Source organism: Drosophila virilis, chromosome 5 (assembly GCF_030788295.1).
Source record: "Drosophila virilis strain 15010-1051.87 chromosome 5, Dvir_AGI_RSII-ME, whole genome shotgun sequence".
NCBI classification, from domain to species: domain Eukaryota; kingdom Metazoa; phylum Arthropoda; class Insecta; order Diptera; family Drosophilidae; genus Drosophila; species Drosophila virilis.
Window position 1 is genome coordinate 14,540,831 of NC_091547.1, and position 24,482 is coordinate 14,565,312.

Genomic DNA, 24,482 nt, shown 5'->3' on the forward strand with positions numbered 1-24,482 from the left:
TTCCAAGAGTTAAGTAACTTCTTTGAAGTTCGTGCCTGTTTGCAGCTGTAATCGCAAAACAGAGTATTGCGTAGTCGGTTGCAGTCGATTGCAAGGTTCTTTCCTGTTTTGTTTTTGTTGGGCAACCAATTAGCAGCCGACCCGCCAACATACACAAATAATAAATCGAAAACTAATAAAAATAACACAAATATGCAATGGCAGCAATAGAAATAACAACTACAACAGCAACAGCAACAACAAGAGCTTGTTGCATGTGAGCTAATGTTGGCAATGCAACCGGTTGCTGCCCAGCCGAAAAATCAACGAAATCAACAAAACTGCAAAACTGAAAACACGGCAACAACGACTTTCCATTTTCAAATGCTTTTTGCTGCTGCGGCTGCAACATCGACAACTGCAGCAGCAGCAACAGCAACAACAGCAGCAACAGCAACAGCAACAGCAAACGGCAGCATCGACAACGCCAGCAACATCGACAACTTTTCATTTCGTTTTTCACGCGGCGCATGCCAAAAAAATACAAAAAAAAAACATATAAAAATATAAAAGACGCGACCAAAAACAGCAATGATTTCTAAACCCGTCTGCAGAGTACTTAAGCTTGGTCTTTCAGTTGGCAACATTTTGCAAGCTGTGAATTTAACATCGTGCCACTTGACACATTTACATTAGCATTAACTTTAACATTAACATTACCATTAATATTAACATGTATTTCCAAAAGTATCCGAGACAGAACTAACATATTTACTTTTGTATTTTATTTGTAACATAGCTTCCCACCTTGGTTGGAATTGAATAAATATACATTTTTAAAAATTATTCTAAAAGTATTCAACTATTCGACGTACTAAAAATAAATATACCAAAAACTATAATCAGTTAAATACAATGACTAATTATTGGTTGGGATGATGGGCATTCATAATTTCAAATTCAAAATTTACCATAGATTAACCCAGACGAAGCGTATATGCGCTGCGACTTATTGCAAATACTTTTTGGCTTGGCCGTTTTGGAGAACTGAAAACTGAAACTGCCAGCAATGTCTGCGCGCTGTCTACGCAGCTGGAAGTCCCCGTCTCAGTCCCAGTCCCAGTCAGAGTCGGGCCGTAGACCCTCGTGCCTCTCCACTAAGGCAATCGGAGTAGAAGTTGAAGTCGAAGCTATGCGGCAAGTGCTGCAATGTTGACAATTTTAAGTTGCATGTTGTTGCTGTTGTAAGTGTTGTTGCTGTTGTTGTTGCTGTTATTGACCGGTCTTTGCCTTTCACAAGAGACCGGGCCATGGATATTAGTGGGCGCAATATAGCCACAATGTTGTTGTTGTTGCTGTTGGTTGACTCTCAACTGTCGACGCTTTTGCTTTTCACAGCCAGAGCAATAATTGCTCAATGCCTTTTTTGGGGCTGCCAGCGGAAACGTTGTTGATTGCGACTTGCACTTGGAGGAGTACTCGTGGACTTTTGGACAGGCTTTTAAGTTGGATGTGCCATGTGCTTATTGTGTTTGTAAAAAGATTTGACTATTTGATTTGCCATTGCTAAGCAATCGAACACCGGCAAACGGAAGCGTCGCCCAGACCAGTAAATAAAGAAGAGAATAAACCAACCAATATCAGGGCTAAGTCCAATGATGACTCAAGCATATAAATTCTATAGGCGCAAGTTGATCGATGTTGGAGTCATTAGAAGGTGAATCGAAAATGTACTTCCGTTCAATAAGGGACGACAAAAAAGAGGCAAGATAAATGTGGAAATGGCTTCTATGAGTTGCTTCAACAATATTCTTAGACATGATTATCCATGGAGGAAGCAAATGCCGCTTAATCAATCTATATATGACATTGGCCCAAAACTAACTGAACCAAATTTTCACTTCGTTAGTAAATAGAAGACTGTTCGGTAAATACAAGGATTTAGAACTTTTATCCTAAAGTAAGTTTGCATTTAATTAACGCTCAAAAATGCAAATGAATTCAGCCAACTATTAATTCTTAGCATTTCTTAAGAGCTTAGGTTAAAAATTAAATCAATTTTCTGCTATTTATCTTGTTCTTGAAATAAACATTAGCTTTAACATTAACATTAACAGCAGGTTAAACGTTAACAACAACATTAACATCAGCTTTAACATTAACATTAACGTTAACATTTACATTAATGTTAACATTAACATTAATATTAAAATTACCACAAATATGAACATTAACATTAATATTAACATGAAGATAACCTTAACAAGTAACAAGTTTACCGTAGGCTGGCTGAAAGTTGACGCCTTTAAAGTTGTCAACGTCGCAAAGCAAAAGCTAAGCTGGCTAATGTTTGTTGTTATTTGTTATTGCTGCTGCTGCTGTCGGCCACATTTTTACCGTTTGTAAGCTGTCATATTCCTCAAGTATGTGTTTGTTATTGTGACTGTGTGTGTTGCTTAGCCGCAGTTCATTTGTTATTATTTTCACATTAATTTGTTAATGATTTTTGAATGGGTTTCGCCGCGGGCTCTGTATAATTTGTAACTGTTATTGGCTGATTTACATATACAAGATGGAACATCAGAGTGCAGCCTAAATGGAGATGTGAATGAACCTGTGGCTAAAGATCTTAAGTCAAGTAAACATATTAAATTTACAAAAAAAAATAAAACAATTTTGACAAAATAAAACAAATTTGAATCTATTTTGTTATTTTTAATTAACGTTTTCTATAATATTTAATTGGACAGTTTTTTTCTTCTGAAAACTTTAGCTTCGAGCACGTGAGGTATTCCCGCAATTTCCTGTCTACCTTGCGGTCCTCGCAAACTATCATATAACCGCCGTTTTTGGCATGCGGTCTGCATTTAAAAAAAAAAAATTTCTTGTTAATTACGCCATTCACTATCATTAACACATTTCCTTGTCAACATTCTGCTGACCCAATTTTCGTGGCAAGCAAAAGAAGGGACTAACTAAGCGAACCGAAGCACTTTTTGCGCGCACATTAAAATAAAACAATTTTTCTCGCAAAGCGATTGCTAAAAATGTTTTCAACCCGCAAACGCTGACAGCTGCAATTACCTCGAGGCGAGGGGCAGAGTGTACGCAAAATGCCAGCCACTGGCATTGCATTTAAATGGAAACAAATTTCTGGAGCATGGATTAAAGCAACTTGTTGCAAAAGCATATTTGCAGCGGCAGCTACCGAAAAGTAGCTCGAAAGTGAACCGAATTTGAGTAAAAACTGCAGGTGACACGCTCTCACAAAATAAAATCGATCTCCTTCTCGCTGAAAACGAACTTAATTGAATTCAAATATGCTCATGCTATTATTATTATTTGCATCATAATTAATTTGATTATTAAAGCTACTCCCAGTAATGCATTAGCCTCTGTTTAGAGCCTCGCATCTCTCCCGAGAACTGTCTGTTGAGTCGAATTTGTATTTTTACTACTGCTCAAATATACTTTCAAGTTAAAGCATAAGATATTTTAATTCCAAATGCAATTCAGCACAAAAAATTATTCAAATTTGAACTTGAACCACGTCGATTGTCACACCTGGCGAACGGCGCAGGTAAAACGATACTCACTCGTGGAATTTGGCCATGTTAAAGTGTGTAGAGACTTTGCGACACGGGTGCTTGTTATTTTGTAATGAAGTTCACACGCTCTTTTGTGGTCACATTAACGTGACCATTAGCTGGGCATCAGCTGGGTCAAGATTTGGTAATGTGTCTGATGGTGGGCATCATCAGCGGGCAGCCGCCATAAATAACCATTAACAATGTCATGATTGGGTTAAGCAGGCGGCAATTAAAACAAGAGCGAAAGTAAAACATTTAACAGCTTGCAAAAAGCGCAGACTGTGCGAAACAATAACAATTGTATATTTAAAAGCCATTAAGCCAACAATTATACAGACAACAAAAAGGAAATAAATAAATAAATAAATGAACACATCATATTTTGAGCTTTCGCTAAAACCGGCAGAGGGAATTAAATAAAATTTCGTGTTGCGTTGCAGTTAATGAAATTAAGTGAAAATTTACAATTTATTGCTTATTATCATTGGCGAACATCATATCAAAAGAAAAGCCAACGAATAGAAATTGCTGTGCGGAGCCAAAATCCTCGCCCACATCGTATGGACCTGGCCCCGTCAGCCAGAAGACCCAATTATTTTTGGCCATAAAAAATCATCCAGTGTCATGGCTTTAATTACTTTATTAAAAGGCCCGACTCAAGTGGTCTGCATTCTTTTTGACCCGCACACAGCTGATATATGGCTGACAGATTCGGGCCTGGCCAGCTGCCCGCGCTCCTGTGGGCCGGAATCTGAGGCTTCGACTAAGAAGCCCCCGAAAAAAAATTAACCAAAGACAAATCGTTTACGCCCCCAGGGCGGCAGCAAGACCAACATAACAATTTAATGCAGTAATTTATTAATTCATATGTATCATATATATATATATTAATATATCTGAGCCGACATATACGTACATGTTAGTTATGTTTACTTGCTTGGATAAATTTGTAACAAATTGCACAGTGGATCCAACGCGATACTCAAGCAAATTAAAAGCTCTGATTAAATTAAGAAAGGAAACAAATATTTTTAATGAACAATATCCATATATTTGATACTCTAAAGCCCCGCTTTCATGTTCGATTAAAACACAAATCATAAATAACGTGAAAAATTCTCCAAATAGTTTTGGCATTCGGCCAGTTAGTAGAAGAAACAATTGGGATCAGATGACTCAACAAATCATTTCAGTATCTCGTTTAGAGTCAAGATTCTTAACAATGAAACTCGCTTTTGGGCAAGAAGTTCCACTGTGCACACTGTGGACTTGTTTTACAATAATAAAAATTTGATGATGGCCAGCCGCCAACAAATTGGACAAAAGGCAACCTGAGCCGGAGGCCGCTGCCGTACTGGTCACACATTCCGCCCGCGAGTTGCCCAAAAAAAAATAAGGAAAATTAATAATGAATGCGTTGCGGTGCGCTGTCGAGCTCTGGGCTCTGGGCAGCTGACAGGCAGCCGAGCTACTCAGAAGTCAGCCCATAAGTCAATGAAATGCGCGCGAGTGTATTAAAAATTAATTAAAAACTCAAACAACAACAAGTCGTGTGCTCGGCGTACATAGAAAGTACACAAAGTAACTAGAGAAATGCTTATTATTATGACTGCAATATGACTCAGCCGCAGAGTCGAGCCCGTAGCGGGACGTGCTACGTGAGCTGCACACCAACTCGCACCGAAGACGAAGCGATGAGAAGCGCAGAGAAGGCTTCGCGGCCAGAACAAATCGGACAAACGGCTCTTGGCAAATTGATTGCCAGCGAGAGTAGAGCATGGAGAATTGACCCACTGCTGCTTTTGTATCTGGCAGATACAAAGCGCTAGAATTGTTATAGCTGAGCTCTTTTACTGTGGCAAGACCTCAATATCAACAGAACTTTGCTTTGGCACGCTTTGGCTGCGCTGCGATTCGATTCGACTGCCTCGAGGCGAAAACTTGTATCGAAGAGCATGTTGTTGTTGTTGTAGTGCTCAATGCTGCTCAATTTGCATAATTAGCGTACATTTTTCGTCCATTAAACACATTTCACAGAGCTTCTTTAATCACCTTTTAAGTGAGAGTTGAAATTATTGGCTAGCTAAAAATCTCTTCTGGTCTGGCGAGGCGAAAGTCTGCAACTCTTGGCACATTATTAGGGTCTAGGCACATTTTCGTTGCTTTGGGCAGTTTTTCTGTATTGAGAATCTTGTAAGGCCATCTTTAAAACCATGCAAGAAGTGTTGAGCTGATCAGGTGTTGCGCTGATCAAATGCAAAGGTAAACATGACTGGCACTTGGCCGGTAACTGGGGAAGACGAGGGGGAAATTGTGTTGGGAGCAGCTGCAATTATGAGTAAAGTGCTGCGGCATATGTATTTATCGGATGGAGACTTCGATTTTCTAGAACTGACTGCAATTAAGAAGAAAGGCAGAAGCTGACTTAGGGAAAATAATATTGGTTAAGCTATCTGGCACAGTACAATATTGATCTTGTAAAGTGTTTTCCGGATAACAGGTAACGGAAATTCAAATGGCAAAAATTGATTAAATAACAGGAAAGAATGGAAAATATTAAGTAAGCTTGTCGAAAGGGATTGTAAACCTTTCTAGGAGCTATATGATATAGTCGTCAGATTTGGTACGCTTAAGCGGATGTCAGAGGAGAACAGTAAAGCTCGCAATTGGCTTGAGCTTGTTCAACATCTTTCAGAAAACAAAAAGTTGTTAGATTCAAATCCATAAGTTAAAGATATTTTCAAAGATTATTTAAAATCCTAGCTCTCCAAATACAATATTATGATTATCGAGCGACTTATGTTCTGCTCTTCTTACTCTACATGTGCTCAAAATAGAAATCTATTCTCTGACAAACGTGTTTCTAAAGAATAACTTCTAGAGTATATTTGCTTTACTTGTTAGTGCCTTGGCGTTGGCTGCAGCTTCAGCCGCAGTCTGAGCATCTGTGGAATGTGCCTTAGCTGGCCTGGGAAATGGCGAAGCACAAACATTAACAGTAACAGAAGCAACCTATTGAAAATGAAATGCAGTCCAACAACATCGCACAACTGCAATTACTATAACGAAACATTTCCAAGGCGGCCGCAGCTCTTTTGTTACACCTTGTGGCAGCTGGCAGGTGGCAGACGAGAAGGCATCAGCATCCCACCTTATAAATGGTATGCCACCTCACCAACCTTATCAGCCACAGCCAGAGGCACAACATAATAAACACCAATAACAGCCACCGATGCAAATATTTACATGCGGCCAGAGATAAGCTCGGCCAGTTGGCGAGATAAGAGCTGCATTGCTGCAAGTCGCATAGATACACGTCAAAGAGAAAATTTTTGGTAGACACAAAGAGACCTTTACCCGGAAGCATTCGATGGGTGTTGCAATAGACTAGGCAGCTACTTTTACTTAAAACTAGCTCAGTCGAGATGCATGAGATACGGTTTAATAATCATGCAGAGCTACACATATAGATGTAGATACAGATACAGATACAGATACAGATACAGATAAGATACAGATACAGATACAGATACAGATACAGATACAGATACAGATACAGATACAGATACAGATACAGATACAGATACAGATACAGATACAGATACAGATACAGATACAGATACAGATACAGATACAGATACAGATACAGATACAGATACAGATACAGATACAGATACAGATACAGATACAGATACAGATACAGATACAGATACAGATACAGATACAGATACAGATACAGATACAGATACAGATACAGATACAGATACAGATACAGATACAGATACAGATACAGATACAGATACAGATACAGATACAGATACAGATACAGATACAGATACAGATACAGATACAGATACAGATACAGATACAGATACAGATACAGATACAGATACAGATACAGATACAGATACAGATACAGATACAGATACAGATACAGATACAGATACAGATACAGATACAGATACAGATACAGATACAGATACAGATACAGATACAGATACAGATACAGATACAGATACAGATACAGATACAGATACAGATACAGATACGATACAGATACAGATACAGATACAGATACAGATACAGATACAGATACAGATACAGATACAGATACAGATACAGATACAGATACAGATACAGATACAGATACAGATACAGATACAGATACAGATACAGATACAGATACAGATACAGATACAGATACAGATACAGATACAGATACAGATACAGATACAGATACAGATACAGATACAGATACAGATACAGATACAGATACAGATACAGATACAGATACAGATACAGATACAGATACAGATACAGATACAGATACAGATACAGATACAGATACAGATACAGATACAGATACAGATACAGATACAGATACAGATACAGATACAGATACAGATACAGATACAGATACAGATACAGATACAGATACAGATACAGATACAGATACAGATACAGATACAGATACAGATACAGATACAGATACAGATACAGATACAGATACAGATACAGATACAGATACAGATACAGATACAGATACAGATACAGATACAGATACAGATACAGATACAGATACAGATACAGATACAGATACAGATACAGATACAGATACAGATACAGATACAGATACAGATACAGATACAGATACAGATACAGATACAGATACAGATACAGATACAGATACAGATACAGATACAGATACAGATACAGATACAGATACAGATACAGATACAGATACAGATACAGATACAGATACAGATACAGATACAGATACAGATACAGATACAGATACAGATACAGATACAGATACAGATACAGATACAGATACAGATACAGATACAGATACAGATACAGATACAGATACAGATACAGATACAGATACAGATACAGATACAGATACAGATACAGATACAGATACAGATACAGATACAGATACAGATACAGATACAGATACAGATACAGATACAGATACAGATACAGATACAGATACAGATACAGATACAGATACAGATACAGATACAGATACAGATACAGATACAGATACAGATACAGATACAGATACAGCTACAGCTACAGCTACAGGTACAGCTACAGATACAGATACGGATACAGATACAGATACAGATACAGATACAGATACAGATACAGATACAGGTACAGCTACAGATACAGATACAGATACAGATACAGATACAGATACAGATACAGATACAGATACAGATACAGATACAGATACAGATACAGATACAGATACAGATACAGATACAGATAGCGACACACGCCCCAAAATAAAGCGACAAGCGTCGCGCTAAGCGCTCACGATCCGAGCGCTAATTCAAACAAATTGCAGCATAAATGCATTATAAAAGGCAGAGGAGCAAACACGACCGACATCGGGCGACAGGGCGACAGTATTAAAGGCGGTGGGTTCTGGAAAAGCGCATAGAGAATGCATATGATAAATCACACGGAAGGCTAGTTTCAACATCCAGCTGCAGCAAATGTGGGCAGTGCACAGTGGTCGCAAATTGTAAAAAAAGAACTTTTTAATTGTAATCGAAGAAGATGACACGTTAATTTAATGAACTTAATTCTAATATTTAATTTGTTTATATTTTACCTAAGCATCTTTGCTATATTTCTGGTTGTTTCTCAATTCTCAAATGTTTGTTAGTTTTTTCAATATGGGAAAAACCTATATTAAAGAAAAATCGATGTCTAAATAGATCATTTTAGTTTGGCTGCAGCTAAAAATATTTTGACGTCAGCCTCAAATCATTTTCCGTTATGCTTTAATTCACATTCAGAGTTCATTTGCCGCTCCATTTTGTCGAGCTGGCTTTTCATTTTCATGCATTAATGATGATGAGCCTATCACCCACTGTGCTGCTGCAGTTGTTGCTGCTGCTGCTGCTGCTGCTGCAGTTGTTGTTGCTGCTGCTGCTGCAGCTAATTTGATTAATGATAAGCCGAGCTTAACTGACGACGATTGTGATTCATTATGTGCGCACATCCAGCACACTTAGCGCAAAAGATATAGATTCAAAGATGCAGATACAAACGCATCAAAGTGGGACGGCGAGGGGCGGATCGGTTGCAGTAACCAGTTGCAGTAGCGAATCGCATTTAATAGATCGCTAGAGGCCGAGTCGAGTGCCCAAGACACAGAGCATTATTTTATTAGCTTGACAACATGTGTCCGTTGTTTGGGCAATTGGTACAGTGGAGCTGGTCTCTTTATGCATCTTCAATTGAAATTCGTGCTGTGATCGCCGCATGCGAAATGTGCATGCGTTATCTATGAGATACAATTTACAGTTTAGTTGGCAATGCGGCAAGTGCGCTGATTACATGCAATGAGCCATTTCCTTTGTTCGCTCTCGCCCGGCACGCTAATGCCACAGAAGAATCCGTTGTTGCAGCTATACGCTTTATCCATAGACCCCGTCACAGCCGTTAACCACTTGGCGATCGCCCCATTTGGGTCAGAACAGAATAGCACAAAGCCGGCCACTTGCAGTGGAAAATGTGAGCAGATCATTGAATCAAATGCGGTCAGAGCGCGTATTCAGGATGGTTTTGTCTACCCCAAGAGAACACATACCCAATTCATCTATATCTAATATTCTAGCAAGTCAATGGTTTTTATACAGAAGGGATATAATGCATCTGTGCAAATGTAACAGGCAGAAGCATCTGTGAGTATGTATATGTATCCTAGATCTAGCGCTAATCGATAGCTTGCCCAATTTGTAAGCAATCGATAAAAATCGATATCGAAATACTGATTTGACTTGTTGTTTATAGAATTTTATACTACATATTAAGTATCTTTCGTTTTATGGCTATCGAATAGAATGGGGAACAGGGTATCCCTTAGTCGGAAACTGCCGACTAGAGCTTCTTGCTTAAAATAAGGAAATTTCATATTCATGCCATAAAAAGACGTACACAAATGTGCACAATTAATCAAAATTATTAAAATTAAAAGCGATGGATCAGATCGATTGTCCCAAAGACAATAACAATTAAATAAACAAGAGTATTCTAGTTTGACTTAGAGAAAGATGTAAAAATTATATAGCAGCTTAGATATATTATAAAATAAATGTTGAATCAATATATGTTAAGCGGAGATATCGTATGATATATGGAAATATAGATATGTCAAGCCGCCAGCTTTTATCGATAAATGCACAGACAGACTTGTCTAGGTTTAGTTTGTTTTCCTGTTGAAGAATATATATGAAATATATATAAATATTTAAAATTTGAGTGGGGAAAGGCTATGAAAATTGTCATATAAGATGACGCGGCTTTTGATGATTTTCTCTTGACTTTATTTTTTGTACTATTAAAGTTAAGAAATTAGGCTGCATTGAATAAACCTTAGACCAAATGTCACATTCTTATTTTTTTTTACCAACAACAACAATTACAATATTTATTCTTAACCATTTGCCGAAGCATATGAAATTGTTAAATTAATTAAATGAATTAATTAACTATTGTTAATTTTGCCTTCTATATTGCTGTTGTGTTGTTGTTTGGGTTATTTGGTTCTTGTTCTTGATTTGTAAACACCATAATTATATTTGAGTTTTGGTGCTTTTGGTTCTTGTTTTAAGTGTTGGAAGCAAGTGGAAATTAACTTATTGGGCCAACAATAATATGGCCTGTTGCTGTGGAACATGAGAACGTTGCGTGTTGTTGTGTGTGGATATGGATTGCGAGCGGAGGTTAGTTGGCTTTTTGGCGCTCCTTTCGTTCCTTTTCGATTTGCTTTAGCTGCTCTTGTCTGGCCTTTTCCTTTTCCTTTTTGATTTTGTCGCGTTCCTTTTCTTTCTCCTCGAGGCGCTTCATCTCCTCCTTCTCCCAGCTCTCGAACTCTTCACGCTCCTGTGTCAGTTTGACAAGCTCAGCCATTTCGTTCTCGGATACGCCTTCGTCGAGATCCTTTTGCATCAGCTCCACCTCACGTGCCATGGCATCCTTGGCCTTGCGACGTCGCATTTTCAGTTCTTTGGCCTCGACCAAATCCTGATGCAGCTGCTCGCGCGCCTCCTTCTCCTCCTGCCGGCGCTGTTCTTCCACGGCGAACTCTTCCATCTCGTCTTCGGTGTACGGATAGTCCGGCACATCGGCAAACAGAGGCATCTTACCCGAGGTCACGGAGAGCACAATGCTACCAATCACGGCCAAGAACCCGCTCAGCAATACCATATTGTACTTGGAGTTCTTGGCATGCCATGCCTTCATAAAATCACCCTCCGGCTTGGGCATATCACTGAAGACGGCATGAGTCCCACCGCTGGGAAAGTAGCCAGGCTTCGGCTTCGGTGGCTCCGGTGCCGCACACTTGGCTGTCGACGACTTGGTGGGTGTCTTGGTGGCCATTTGTCGCGTTATGTTTACCAAACTGTTCAATCGATTGGTGCGCACTGCAGTTGAATCGGACCCGGTTGTGGTTAGCCTAAGATCAATGCAATAGCTCGCGACAATATTAAGGGGGGAATACTTACTCTCACGGGATAGCCGCGATGGGGCGGCCATCAGAAGTCTGGACATATTTGTTCTGTCCCCTTGACGACTTTTCGATTGTTAAGCGTAGAATTTGATTATAATTATTATTATGGGTGTGACTGAAAAAAATATAGTTGTCCGGGTTGACACAAAATTTTCTCAAAACCTGCTTCGTTTTCTGGTTGCTTTATCTAGCTTTCTCTATGTTGTTTTTTTTGAAAGCATGTCTATGTGTTGAAAAAAGCATTGCAGAAAATATGGAAAATCTGAAAACTGTACTCACAATATGGAACGCGAGATCCCTTCTAATTTCCACACTACACGAACGAATGCGAATTCTAGGTACATATAGCTCTCAAACTTAATACTCTACTTAACACAACGTGATTTTCCGATTTTTATTCAAATGTTCCACGTTCTTGATTCCTTAGTATATTCGGCAGACGGACTACTTGATTACAATTATATATATATATATATATATTTTATCGTGTCAGTTTGAATGAAAACGAAAAGTTAAAACGTTTGTCTGTCTTAAATAAAGATAATCCATATACAATATTGCAAGTTAAATATATTCTCGATATACCAAGACAAAGGGAATAGTGAAATAGAGTATATATATATATATATATATATATATATATATATATATATGTATGAATATATGCCATAACCAGATCGACACAGATGAAAAATATACTTTCTTCTGCCTTTTGCAGGTGGCACCCGACTTAAGTAAATTATTATTATTTTTCATTTGAAACACGCTTTAAATAGAATTTTTCTTGAATATAATTATACGTGTTACAGCTGGGGAGCAAGAGCTTAAGTAAAATGTACTTTAGAACTGGACAAGCTCATGTATTTGACCCCGACAAAACATGTTTCTGGTAAACGTACCAAAAGTTTGAAACAATTTGTAGTGATAACAACGAAAGAATAACTGGCCGACAGCAACTAGTAAAACGTGTACAATAATTTACACAACGGTTTACCTGTACGCAGACAAAGCTTATCTCTGCGAGACCAGAGACTGGGCCCAGACTAATTAGCATGTTGGAGAGCATCAAAAGTTTCATGGAAATTTATGACGCCCAAAGTACAAATCCACAAAGGTGTCACGTGCGCTGGAAACTTGTCAAAATTGTTAGTTGAAGCGAATGCATAATAAAGACTCGACAAACGGACGGACGGGCGGACGGACAGACGAAAGTAGTTCGTCGTAGCTTAACCAGATAAAGAAGCTAAAGAGAAGCTAATCACGTCAGTCGAGAATGCGGTCAACAAACTTGTTTCCCTGCTGCAGTTGTGTCTCTAACTGAAGTGGGCGTGGACGTGGGCGTGGGCGTAGGCGTGGGTGAGGTTGTGGGTGCTGCTGTAAAAGAAAGGTGAACAAAAAAATAGCTGGATCGCAACTTTGAGTGCTGAAGCTTTATGACGTCTACAAAATATATATAAGAGTATACAAAATGCATCTCAGAGTTTCAGACTTTCCGCTTGCGATGTACTTTCGCGTCCTTCGTCGCAGCTAGCTGCTTATTCCTTAAACGCAAACAGATGTAGGAGATGAACGCAAAGCAACCGTAGAGTACGGCGGTCACATAGCAGCGTATGGCCAGCTCCCTGAAGGCGTTATCCGCCTCGGTGCGAAACTCCTTCAGGCTATTGTAATGCTCCTTGAGCGGCAGAGAATGTAGAAACGCCAACGAGTGCATCGAGTAGGACATTCCCATCAGCAGCATCTGGAAAGTGGCCCAGATGCTGATGAAGAGGCACAGCAGTGAGCACTTCTTCCCGCAAACGCAAGGCATTCCAGATGTTTTTCCACTTTCCTTTTGCCAAACATCAAAGTTGAGTTAGTGTAAAAGATTTTGTATTAATATATCGATTGTCCGTGTGACGGCTAAGGCAAATAACCACATACGGTGACAGGGACAGAGTCCAAATCACAGTCGGCGACAGGTGCGAGACCCACACGAAATGAAAAGTTTCTGTCGATTGGCTGGTCGGTGGCTCACATCTAACCTTGTGCGAATTTAATGACATTAGATCTCGCCGGCCAGATTGCGAAGTTCATGTGCCTGCCACTAGCTCCAGCTCGAGCACCTGCAACCGCAACGAGTACTTTGAGTACATCATACATCACTCGCTATGCCACTCGCTTTCGGTTGCGGTTGCGGTTGCTGCTTCGGTTTGTTTCGGGTTGTTCAACCCAAACACACACTTTGAACGAACTCTGAATTGGATACCAATTCTGTAGACTCAAACAGTTCAGTTGGCTTACAAGTGCCAAGAGAGCAGACCTCACAAATTGATTAAGATCTTTGCTCAGTACTTTACACTTTTTGCAATTATAAGCTGTTATCTCAAATTACTTTTGACTTGTTAAATAATATTACTTAGTCTGCTATTTAAATTGATTATAATACGGTTCAGCGACTGCCCCCAATATCACACATGCCCTACTAGACCTTATTGCCGATAAATAACAACAGAATGAATGCGTTAAACATTAAGCTTGGGGAATATAAAGATTTTAGTTAACAATATAAAAAGATTGTGAAAATTGTTCTTAAGTTTAAGTAAATGTTAAGTCAAATTTAAAATAATTAAGAGTTTATATGAGACTAGTTGAAGAGAGCCACGGAATAGTTGAAAAAATCCGACATGCTCCCTTTTCTAATCCACACAATTAATTTAATTGAAAACAATAGATATATCCTTTATACAGGGGGAATCAGAAAGTCAGATAACAAAGTGCCCGAAAATTTATAATTACAGTAGGTGCAAAATATTGGCTTCCAGATATACTCTAGAAACTAAAGGCAAATGTTGCGATACTTCAAATGTTACTAAAGTAAACTATTGAAATTATTGATTTTCTTTTAGAGCTATATATTAAGAAATTTTCCTAGAGAGAGATTTGTATATGGAGCATTTCTTAGAGAAATCTATATATAATTTATATATGGAAATTAACAACTAGAATAATATTGGGTAATATCCAAAAAAAACTCACCCTTTTACAAACAGAGCATAAAATGGAACTTCGCTTCCAAAATCTCTTGAAACGAGTAGCAAAGCAAAAAACCGCAATAAACTTTTTTTTTTTGTTAAAGTGCCTCACAAATCCGTTACAAACATAAAGTTGTGAAAATTCGTAAGTCGTTTTTGCCTTTTTAATTTTTATTGTATTTTAATTGTTGTTGTTGTTTTTTGTTTTTCTTTTATTTTTTTTACAGCACTTTTTATGTTGTTGTTAGTTTTATGGGTCGCAAAGCTTTAGACTGTTTTGTTTTTTTTTTTTGCTGAAATGTGTAAAAGCTTCAATTAGCAATAGCCATTAATCGGTTGTATTAAAAAAACTCTTAAGCTTGGTTTCAGAATACTTTGACTTGCAGACAGGGCAGCTTTTTTATATGATAATAAAATAAAAATCTTTTTAGAGACTGAAAAACATTACTTTAAGATTTATATCTATGTATATTATGATGGACATTTTATCTTTTATCTTCTTTGTTTTTAGTTTTTTTCTGTCGAATGTTAAGTCTACATTATATTCATATTTAAGTAGTTTTAGATACAAATTCCTACTGCACAAAAAATATATAAACAATATTTTGCCCAAATGATATCAAGAGCATTTGCAACTTCCAGTATGCTTTAACTAATTAACAATTATTGTTAATTGCAGACTGAAAGCCATTTCGTAATGCGCGAATGGAGGTCAAGCCAGTTATCACAGAAACCAACCAAAAGCCTTGACATTAGGGTTTCGAACTTGGCTGCTCGTTTCACATTTTACATGTCTCGTAATAACATATCAATCAAAGCCCAGCCCCTGTTATTGGAGGACAACCGCTAAAAGGTATTTTATTGCATAACATAAATTCTTTTCGCTCATGTTTCACAAACGATTATTGTACCTTAGTTCAGTAAAAGACACTTCACATTCAACTCGCTGTTGGTTATTTATGAAATATGCAACAGATATTTATATGCGGTTTTATTATGACAATGGCTTTTCAATTATTTATACATTTATTGACATGAGACACAATTCTCCACAGTTGTTGACAAGCGTCTGGTTTGGTTCCTTGGCTCAGTTATCGGTTCGGCGTCTTTCGAGAAATTCCGCCACAGTCGACGAATTATCAAAACAAATAATTCTGTTAGACCGCAAAACGCTGCACTTTCAGCACTTTTTTCTTTATTTATTATTATTTTCTTTTCAACGAAATAGCAGAATGTGCACATCAAGTTATTTTTATTTATGCTTTTTATTTTATTGTATTTTCTGATAAGATGCCGCTGCCAACATTCATTTGATTCTCATGTTGTTTTAGTTGTTGTTGCGGCTGTTGTTGTTGTTGTCATTTGCTTGTTGCCGCTTCTTTCATTTGTTTCGCATTCTGTTTACTGAAACACTTGTTGAAACGCACACACACACACACACACACACGGTCAAGCAGCAAGAGCGCGCACGACTTTGAATCAGAGCTTGGCGTAGGTACCGTACGAAGCAGACTGGGCCTGCACAAGAGCCAAGCAAAACACGAAATTGAACCAGAAGCAGAGAGGGAGAGATACCGAAACGATGCGCGACACAACCAACTTGCTCCACGTTCGCTGCTGGAATAAAACTAGTGAGCGCAAAGCATTGGAGAGACTTCAATGCTGTTGGCGCTTGCTTGCATGTTGGCGAGGCATTTGGAGTTCTGGACTGCAGAATTAGCTGACCAGCTGCGATTTTAAGAATATCTAATGCAAGTAGTGGAATATAATATAAAATATGTGCTAAAAAAATAATATTATTTAACAAAATTATTTTAATTGTCAATAATAATTTTGATTATATTCCGATTTTTTTATTTGTATTTTAATTTTGGCCTTATTGCAGGCAAACCAGCAAGCAAAATAGTTTTATTTCAAATTTTCAACCTATAAATGTTTCATTCAACTGTTAAAATCATTTATTTTTATGTTTTTACAGGCCACTGTTAACTTAACATTTTGCGCTAAGTAAAAAATATATTGCGCTCAGAGCGTAACATGCTTATGCTCAACAAGTGTGCGACGCCTGACACAAAGCTAGCTGCTGCGACACGCTTACATAAAATGTTATTACCCATGCTACGGCTAGAAACTAAGCAATATATAGAAAATTAAAAATCAAAATTCTAAAAAATAAAAAAATTTGATACCAAAAAAAAAAAAATCTTAAATTTAAACTTTGTTTGGTGCCTGAAATATAAGAAATTATAATTTTTGGATAATTTTTAGCTTCCATTCATTTCACATTTCTCTTTTCTTAAACTGACGATTGCCGCCTAATTTGAACCGGCGACCTCTTGCTGCTAGACCGATCATACATAACAAAACCATAAGAAATTTAAATATGCCTTATCTACTTTCAACCCCTTGGTACAAATTATGTTTTTCATAGATATTAGAAATAGCTTTCCGACTTTTGGAAACGGAGTGCTCCGACCTCAAGAATCGTTAAAACTCTTTTCCATTTTGATTTAATGTCTTATGTAGAGCTTTTCAATTTTGTTGTTGTTGTTTCTTTTTTTGCTTAATTTTATTTTTAAACGGCTTTCAAGGCCTCTGTTACCTTTTGCGCACTTTGTGTGTCTTTTGTTATAAAGCGCCAAGCTTCTAACGTTACTTTTTTAAACTTAATTAATTTTGGATTTTGTTGAATTAGGTTTTGTGGCCGGCCTAAGGACACGTGCCGCCCTTAAGGTAGGTGGGCGTGGTTGTTTTTATAAGTGCTGCGGGGGAGTCTTCGGGCAGAGGAAGGTCGCTTGGCTTAAGCTGTTGTCGGACTGTGAAAGAGTATGAAGTAGTCGGCTTGTTACTACTGCACTCGACCTATGAACTAGTTAGGGTGTCATGTAAGGGGTATTGCATTATTGCATTTATTGAACCTAAAAACGTGAGTGTGGAAAATGAATTGGAGGCGGCTACTTGTCCATATTTAATTTGTCGATTTATTTGCCACAGATTTCCTGTTTGCCAAATTAACCGACCAATTAAAGCTCAGCTTTTATGGCAAATTAATCGGTAGTGCTTGAAGCTATTTTGCGATCATTAAAAGCAGATCTGTGTCCGCTAATTTTGGCCGACAACAAGCACCTAGCCAAAGCCATAAAACAGGTGTGATCGAACAATGGGCAGCAGTTACGCCCATGGCTGGTTAGCATGAATTACTTATTTGAGTTCTGGCCATATTTGAGACTGGCCAAGAAGTTATGGACCATTTAGCTGACAAACTATAGATACATATACGTATGTATATTGACGTAGGAATAGTTGTGATCTGCTTAAAAGGCCAGACTGTTGGCGGATTTCCGCTCCCAAGCTACTAGAATTTCCAGCCACCCAAAAGCCATGTACCCTGATTAGAGCCTCGTCGAGTGGCGGCTGTCGTCTTAGGGCCAAAGCTGGTCATTTGATACAGCCGCTGAAATGTGCAGGAGGAGACGCATAAGCGCTCGGCCGATTAGCATGTTAAACAGCGGCTGCTTAAAGGCTATAATTAAGCGACATAAACTTGGGTATTAGGCGCTAAATACACACACACACACTCAAACACATGCACGCACATGCACACACATGCACACACACTCACACCAAAAAGCTCCAGCTCGAGTGGAAGTGGGCGAGGGGAAATTTAAGAAAACGTGTGCCCCCCTCGCTCATGATTTGCATAACTGTTTGGCTGGGGCACACGCACTCGACGTCTCGATCTTCTTCTGGGTGTGAGTCTCCGAGTCTGGCCCATGGGCCTGGGCTGCATTCGAAACAGACGGTTGGTAAACGAAAACGGAGGCAAACAGACACACACACACACGCACACACACACACGCACACGCACACACACACACAGGCAGACAGACACACTGACATGCACCTGTCCACATACGCGACACGTCGGGCTTTCATTTGCTGCCTAAGAAAGAGTAAACAGCCCCAGAGTCGCGTATTCTATTAATACACTTGCCGGCGGCCACTTTCGGGCATTCCAAATTTGTCGAATGCAACTCGAGATGGGGCAGATCAGGCTTAGATTTTGTTTAAATATTTTACTTTTATTTAAATAATATTTTATTGTCTTCTTCAAAAAGTTATTTTCTAACAAAAAAGTATTTCATATTAGATTCCAATCAGATTGGTTCTTAGCAAGGATTCAAACCTAACGAGGAGCAAGTTGGTTTTCCATGTCAACGGACCAAGGTTCGAGCCTTGTCTTTGACATTTTTTAAAATTTTCACATAAACAATATCAACATTTTTTAATTTTTTTAATGTTAATGTTGTAGGGTATTCGAGCAGTCGACTTACGCAAATCAACTTGCTTTTCCTTTTTCATTGTTGTTTTTTTTTCTATTTATTTATTTTTGTTACACACAAAAGAATTTCCATCAATAATGTCAATAGTATTGCAACAACAACAACAACAACAAACAGCGCACGACACTCCTTTTGACTGAGGCTTTGGCCAGGCCCGAGGGTTCTGTTTCTGTTTGGCTGGCATCGTCAGCGATGGGGCCAACGCCACATTGTTGGCCAAGACGAATTATGACCACAAAAGCTGCTTGGGGTTTTAAGTTATTAGGTAACTTCAACTTCCAACTGTACACACACACACACACACACACACACATACGCATTATTAAATACGAGTAAACATATATATGTAGCATATGTGAGCTGTTTTATGGTGGCAACAGATTCTGTTCCTTCAATTCAAATCTATATTCGAAACGTCAAAATCAATAGACCAGGTTGTCCCTTTAATCTCCCGTCCTTCTATTGTTGTGAGAGCCGCGTCTAAAAATGTTTTTTAAGGTCAGTGCACATTCACTCCGCGTTTGCCCACCTGGCTGAGCCGACCCGGCAAATCTGAGGTCCAACCCTTTGCAAATTTCACACCAACTGAAATTGAACTGTGTGTGGTCTATGCGGGTGTGTGTGTGTGTGCGGGTGTGTGTGTGTGCTTAGTAAACACTTTGATCTAAATTTAAATATAGCAATTTGCTGGCGAATGCAATTTAGCGGGGACATATTTAAATTAAAGGAGGTCCACAAAATACCGAATATTCTAATGTCTCTCTATAAAAAACTGCTTGTACTGACTGATTGATTGACTGACTGATTGACCAATTGACTGACTGACTGATTGATTATCAAAGCTCAAAAGATATCTCTAAAATATCATGCTGGGTTCAAAAAATCCTTGTTCCTTGAATTATTTTTTATCGAATGTTGAAAACTAAAGAAAAGTATGGAAAACTCACTAAAGACTATTGGATACTATTTTACACACACATTCGCCTAGCTTAAGCCTTCGGTTTTTAACGTAATTCGTTAAGTTTTAATACAAATTAAACTTTAAATATTCGAGTAAAAGTATGCCAGAATTTTGTGAATATCTGGCTGTAAGTGCACAACAAAGCAACTGATTTATTTAAATAATATCCTAGCATATTTATAACTTTAAAGTTAAATATAATTATAGTTAATCTTTTTATTTTAAAATCTGTTAAATGTATTTGACTAAATTGCTCTCTTATACTGCTGTATTTTTAGTAACAGCCAAAAAGTATGCAATACTTTTGAGATTTTCAAAGTTGAAAACGAGTTGCAAATTTCAGTCGTGCATCTAGAAAATGACATTAGATTTTTAAATCTCTGACTAGTTAAGTATAATAAAATTTGAATTATGTGCCCAAAAATATAGAAATATACTAAACTTGAACTTTGGCTCAATTTATTGAATATTTTGGTGTCCTAACTAACCGAAAGTAGAAATCGCAATTTGTTGAACACAAAATTAGATAAACGGACTTGGTACTATAATTTTAACTTGGATGGAAGCAGCTACTTTTTTATTCCTAATCAATAACAGTCGAGTCGTCAGACCCAGGTTTGTCTATTCCTAGTCCCTCAGTCTTAAGAGGATTGTCGTCCGATTGTCTCGAAGGGTATTAAAGCTTCGGCCTGGCAAAGACGACCTTTCTTTCTTGATAAACTGTAGAAAACTGCGCTTTGGTCTATTTGGAAAAATGTCACAAAAAAATGCATAGTTGTTACATTAATGTAGATCTTACAGTCCCTAAGATTCAGGCTCTTGATGCTGTTGATCAATGGGAAATAAGAAATTAACTTTTGATAAGACATTTGTGGACATGTTGAAGAGAGTTGGGGAAGTTGTAACTCATAATAAAGACATACAATTTTTGGGCAAAGCAGTCTTTCGAATTCCCAAACTGGCCGATCGGCACTATTGACCCACTTGGGCCAGGTCGTAGTCCGTTTTGAGTGCTGGACAAGAAGACAAGACCATCAACGCACGATGGAAAGTATCGCCGGGACCAGTCGTCGATTGCCAAATGCAAACAGCTGCCGCTCAAAGCGTCGATGTCTTTGGCAACACTTGACTTGACTTTGTCGCGTTTTTTATTTGTTTGCCAGACGCAGTTAACCAATTAACAGCTTGGCAGCAGCTCCATTTCATTGATTCATTCATTAATTCATGCAGCCAGCCAACGTCATAAATGCTACGCGTGTTTTTATTGCCAACGGCGAATATATAATTGTGGCTAGCTCTTGAGATGGGAGATGGCTTGTATACCCTGTAGCCTAGCCGAAACAGGGTATGGCGCCAATGTACTCATCCTGCAAGTGTACAAACAGCCGGGTCGATCTAGTCAAGGGATTTGGGCAGGAACGTTCTTAAAGAGCTTTACTTTAAATTATCTATCTATATCTATCTATCGATAATCTTGAATTTTCATCCGTTTAGAGATATACTCGTAGCTCGACTAATAATATTTAATAAATTAGGAAAGTAGCAAACCAACCAAATTATATAAATATTTGTCTTAAACTGCAACCCATATATATTTATGGGTAACAGGTTTTATCAAATTATTAAATAAAAATTTACAAAAAAAAATCTTTAAAACAAGTTAAATTTATATTAAAATGAAATACTGACTTTACTGACCTCTTTTATATGTGATCCCGATAAAAATTGATTGATTTTCACTGTCAGCAACATTTCCAGGAGATCATGAGGTCCGGCAGACACTTAACTGGATTCGAATTGAAATTCACGAGAGCCGTTTGTTTAATCAACCAAAATAAACATTTATAAAAAAAAAAAAACCAACTAAGCGTCAGTTTTGGACAACGTCGCGTCAGATTTGCAGCTTCTCAGCTTTGTAACTTTGTGGCTTTGCAATTCAAATTCAGTGCTGCGTTAATTAATTGAATTCGAGTGAGTCGAAAATACGCATACGCAGCGTGGAGCATGCGCATTCGATGCATTTGCGAAAAATGCATGGCATTCGCCGGCAAAAATAAAAAAAAAAAATAGCAAACTAAATAAAAAAAATTCTTCACATTGGGCAATGACAATCCAAAAAGCGCGGCTGCGCCTTGGATTTGCTTTTCATGCATTGGTTAATTAGGCTTCAACGTCGACATCCACGTCGCAGTCGGCGTCGCAGTCGCCGTCGCCGTCGTCGTCGGAGTCTAAATCTAAAGCATTTTGCACTAATTTGGTGAGCGCGCCGCGCCGCCCGATTGCCAAATGCGTCGTTTTGTTGGCTCTAAATAAAGCAACTGGGAGGCGCCTTATGGTGCGCCTGTTGTTGACTGGCAATGGGCAATTTGGCATCTGATTTTACAACCCTTCTCTGGCCAGTTGACTGACCAGTTGGCATAAATTAAAACTGAAAGCGAGCGAAAAATATAGAACTGGAAAACACTTGATGGAACTATCGATTACATCGATGTATTTGGTGTTTGAAAACTATCGATGATCGATGCTTTCAGGGTTTTCCCACCTCTTACCCTTTTTGAGCGGATGAAAGCGACAAATAAAATAATTTTAATAAATTCCAATCATCACATTCGGATACGAAAAGCCGGAAGACCTGAAGACATCAATTGTATTGGATACTAAATTTGTTTCTTTTTAATATAACTAATTTCTTCCAATTATTTTCTTTTTGCAAACATCGATAATATCGATGACCGATGTCTAATGGTATCAGATATCGATGTTTTCCCAGCTCTAGGAAAAAAGTCACGCACTTTTCGCACTCGGCAAGCAGTTGAAAGCAATTTTCACGCTCTCCAAAACTGGGGCAGGCATAAAATCTTTTATTTATAAACATTATAGATAGACATGCTTACGCATTGGTCACAGTCTAGTACTGCTCGCAATTGTTATATTGACTTAATATTTGCTAATAGATTTCACATAAATCACATTCTTCTGGCATGATTTATGCATGAACTGCTAGCACAGGTGTCTATCTGTCTCATGGTGTTGCCCAGGCCTCTCTCGAGAGGAGGCTTCAGCTTCAGCTCGAGTGCAGCAGCCAAATAACTGCTGCGTCACCATCGCAGCTCGACCTAACACATGTGCGCCACAGTGGGTCGATTTAACCAGTCGAACAAATCCATAATTGTTTGACTTTAGCTAATAAATTAATACGTATTTGAATTTGAATAGAAAAGTAATGAAAAACTAAGCGCGAAAATTACTGTAAAATTTCAAATTAGTGTAACCAAATTTATTGAAGACAAAAAACTTAAAAAACTGTGATGCCAGATCGATTTGCAGAAAAAGAGGAAGAAAAATAAAAGCTCGGTTCAAACACATTTGGGGGTAAGGAATCGCATTTGATTCTCAAGCAGCCGCCATTTAAAATGGAAATAGAACAATTTAAAAATGTTTTAAAACCTCAACCACTCACCGGATTCACGAGCGCAGGCACTAAGTCAGCCCCACAAGGGTTAAGCGCAACAGACAAAGTCCCACGAGCTGCCAGCATGCTCTCCATATGTTTTGAGACCAAAAGTGTCCGGCGTGGCCGGGCAACTTTGTAAAATGCAATAATAACAACAACTCGAATAAGAAAAATCACAATTTTTAGCATTTTGGCAAACACACTCAAATATGGTCAAATGTGGCACGCAGCGGCATTTTGGACCGACGGCAGAAATCCATAAAGATTGTTTAGAAATTTGTCGTTGTTGTTTTTTTTTTTTTTTTTGGTTTATTTTTTGTGATCATTATTTCGAAGCAATGATAATTATGCAATTCTTGGCCGTGTCAAATTGCCGGCGTTTTTCAACAGCGCCTGGCGGGGCACAGCTGAGAACAATTAGACGACATTCTCGCCTGGATTCCACACACACATACTATGTACATAAATATGTATGTATGGCAATCGTAGGCTAATTAAGTGGTTAGCCACAAGGTTAGCTTTAACAAGAGGCAACCGATTTGGTAAGTAGCAAACAATTAGAATTCTCAATGAATGCGGCTTTCTAAATAGAAATCCCGAGCGACTGC

At 38.3% G+C, this 24,482-nt stretch overlaps 3 protein-coding genes across 6 annotated transcripts in view; all 3 read right to left on the reverse strand.

The window, feature by feature from the left end:
- The window catches only part of a (arc), a 46,643-nt gene extending 29,892 nt beyond the window's left edge, over positions 1-16,751 (reverse strand). For 2 of the 3 annotated variants that reach the window (XM_070210577.1, XM_032437054.2), the window contains exon 1: positions 15,121-15,409. The gene's annotated coding sequence lies outside the window, so the exon portion shown is untranslated. Of the gene's footprint in view, positions 1-15,120; positions 15,410-16,615 lie in introns of those variants that run through there. The other variant, XM_002049878.4, reaches the window with a different exon arrangement.
- gom (gomdanji) lies at positions 10,985-12,538 on the reverse strand. 2 transcript variants are annotated; one of them, XM_015174368.3, is made up of 3 exons: positions 12,382-12,538; positions 12,098-12,325; positions 10,985-12,016 (listed from the first exon to the last, which is right to left on the reverse strand). In XM_015174368.3, the coding sequence occupies exons 2-3, from the start codon at positions 12,141-12,143 to the stop codon at positions 11,316-11,318; spliced, it is 747 nt and encodes a 248-aa protein (XP_015029854.1). In that variant the 5' UTR covers positions 12,144-12,325; positions 12,382-12,538; the 3' UTR covers positions 10,985-11,315. The 2 variants fall into 2 exon arrangements, with proteins under 2 accessions (XP_015029854.1, XP_002049913.1); XM_002049877.4 differs by having other exon boundaries at positions 12,098-12,217; positions 12,382-12,534.
- On the reverse strand, positions 13,514-14,011 carry LOC6627270 (ribonuclease kappa-B). Its single transcript, XM_002049876.4, has one exon. The coding sequence runs from the start codon at positions 13,910-13,912 to the stop codon at positions 13,586-13,588; it is 327 nt and encodes a 108-aa protein (XP_002049912.1). The 5' UTR covers positions 13,913-14,011; the 3' UTR covers positions 13,514-13,585.
- Positions 16,752-24,482: the final 7,731 nt, after the last annotated feature.

Bases quoted from the DNA above. Each gene is read 5' to 3' on its own strand.
- gom (XM_015174368.3), bottom strand. From the start codon at position 12,143: ATGTCCAGACTTCTGATGGCCGCCCCATCGCGGCTATCCCGTGAGA. The intron at 12,017-12,097 runs GTAAGTATTCCC...ATTCAACTGCAG, and splicing joins ATCGCGGCTATCCCGTGAGA to TGCGCACCAATCGATTGAAC.
- LOC6627270 (XM_002049876.4), bottom strand. From the start codon at position 13,912: ATGCCTTGCGTTTGCGGGAAGAAGTGCTCACTGCTGTGCCTCTTCATC.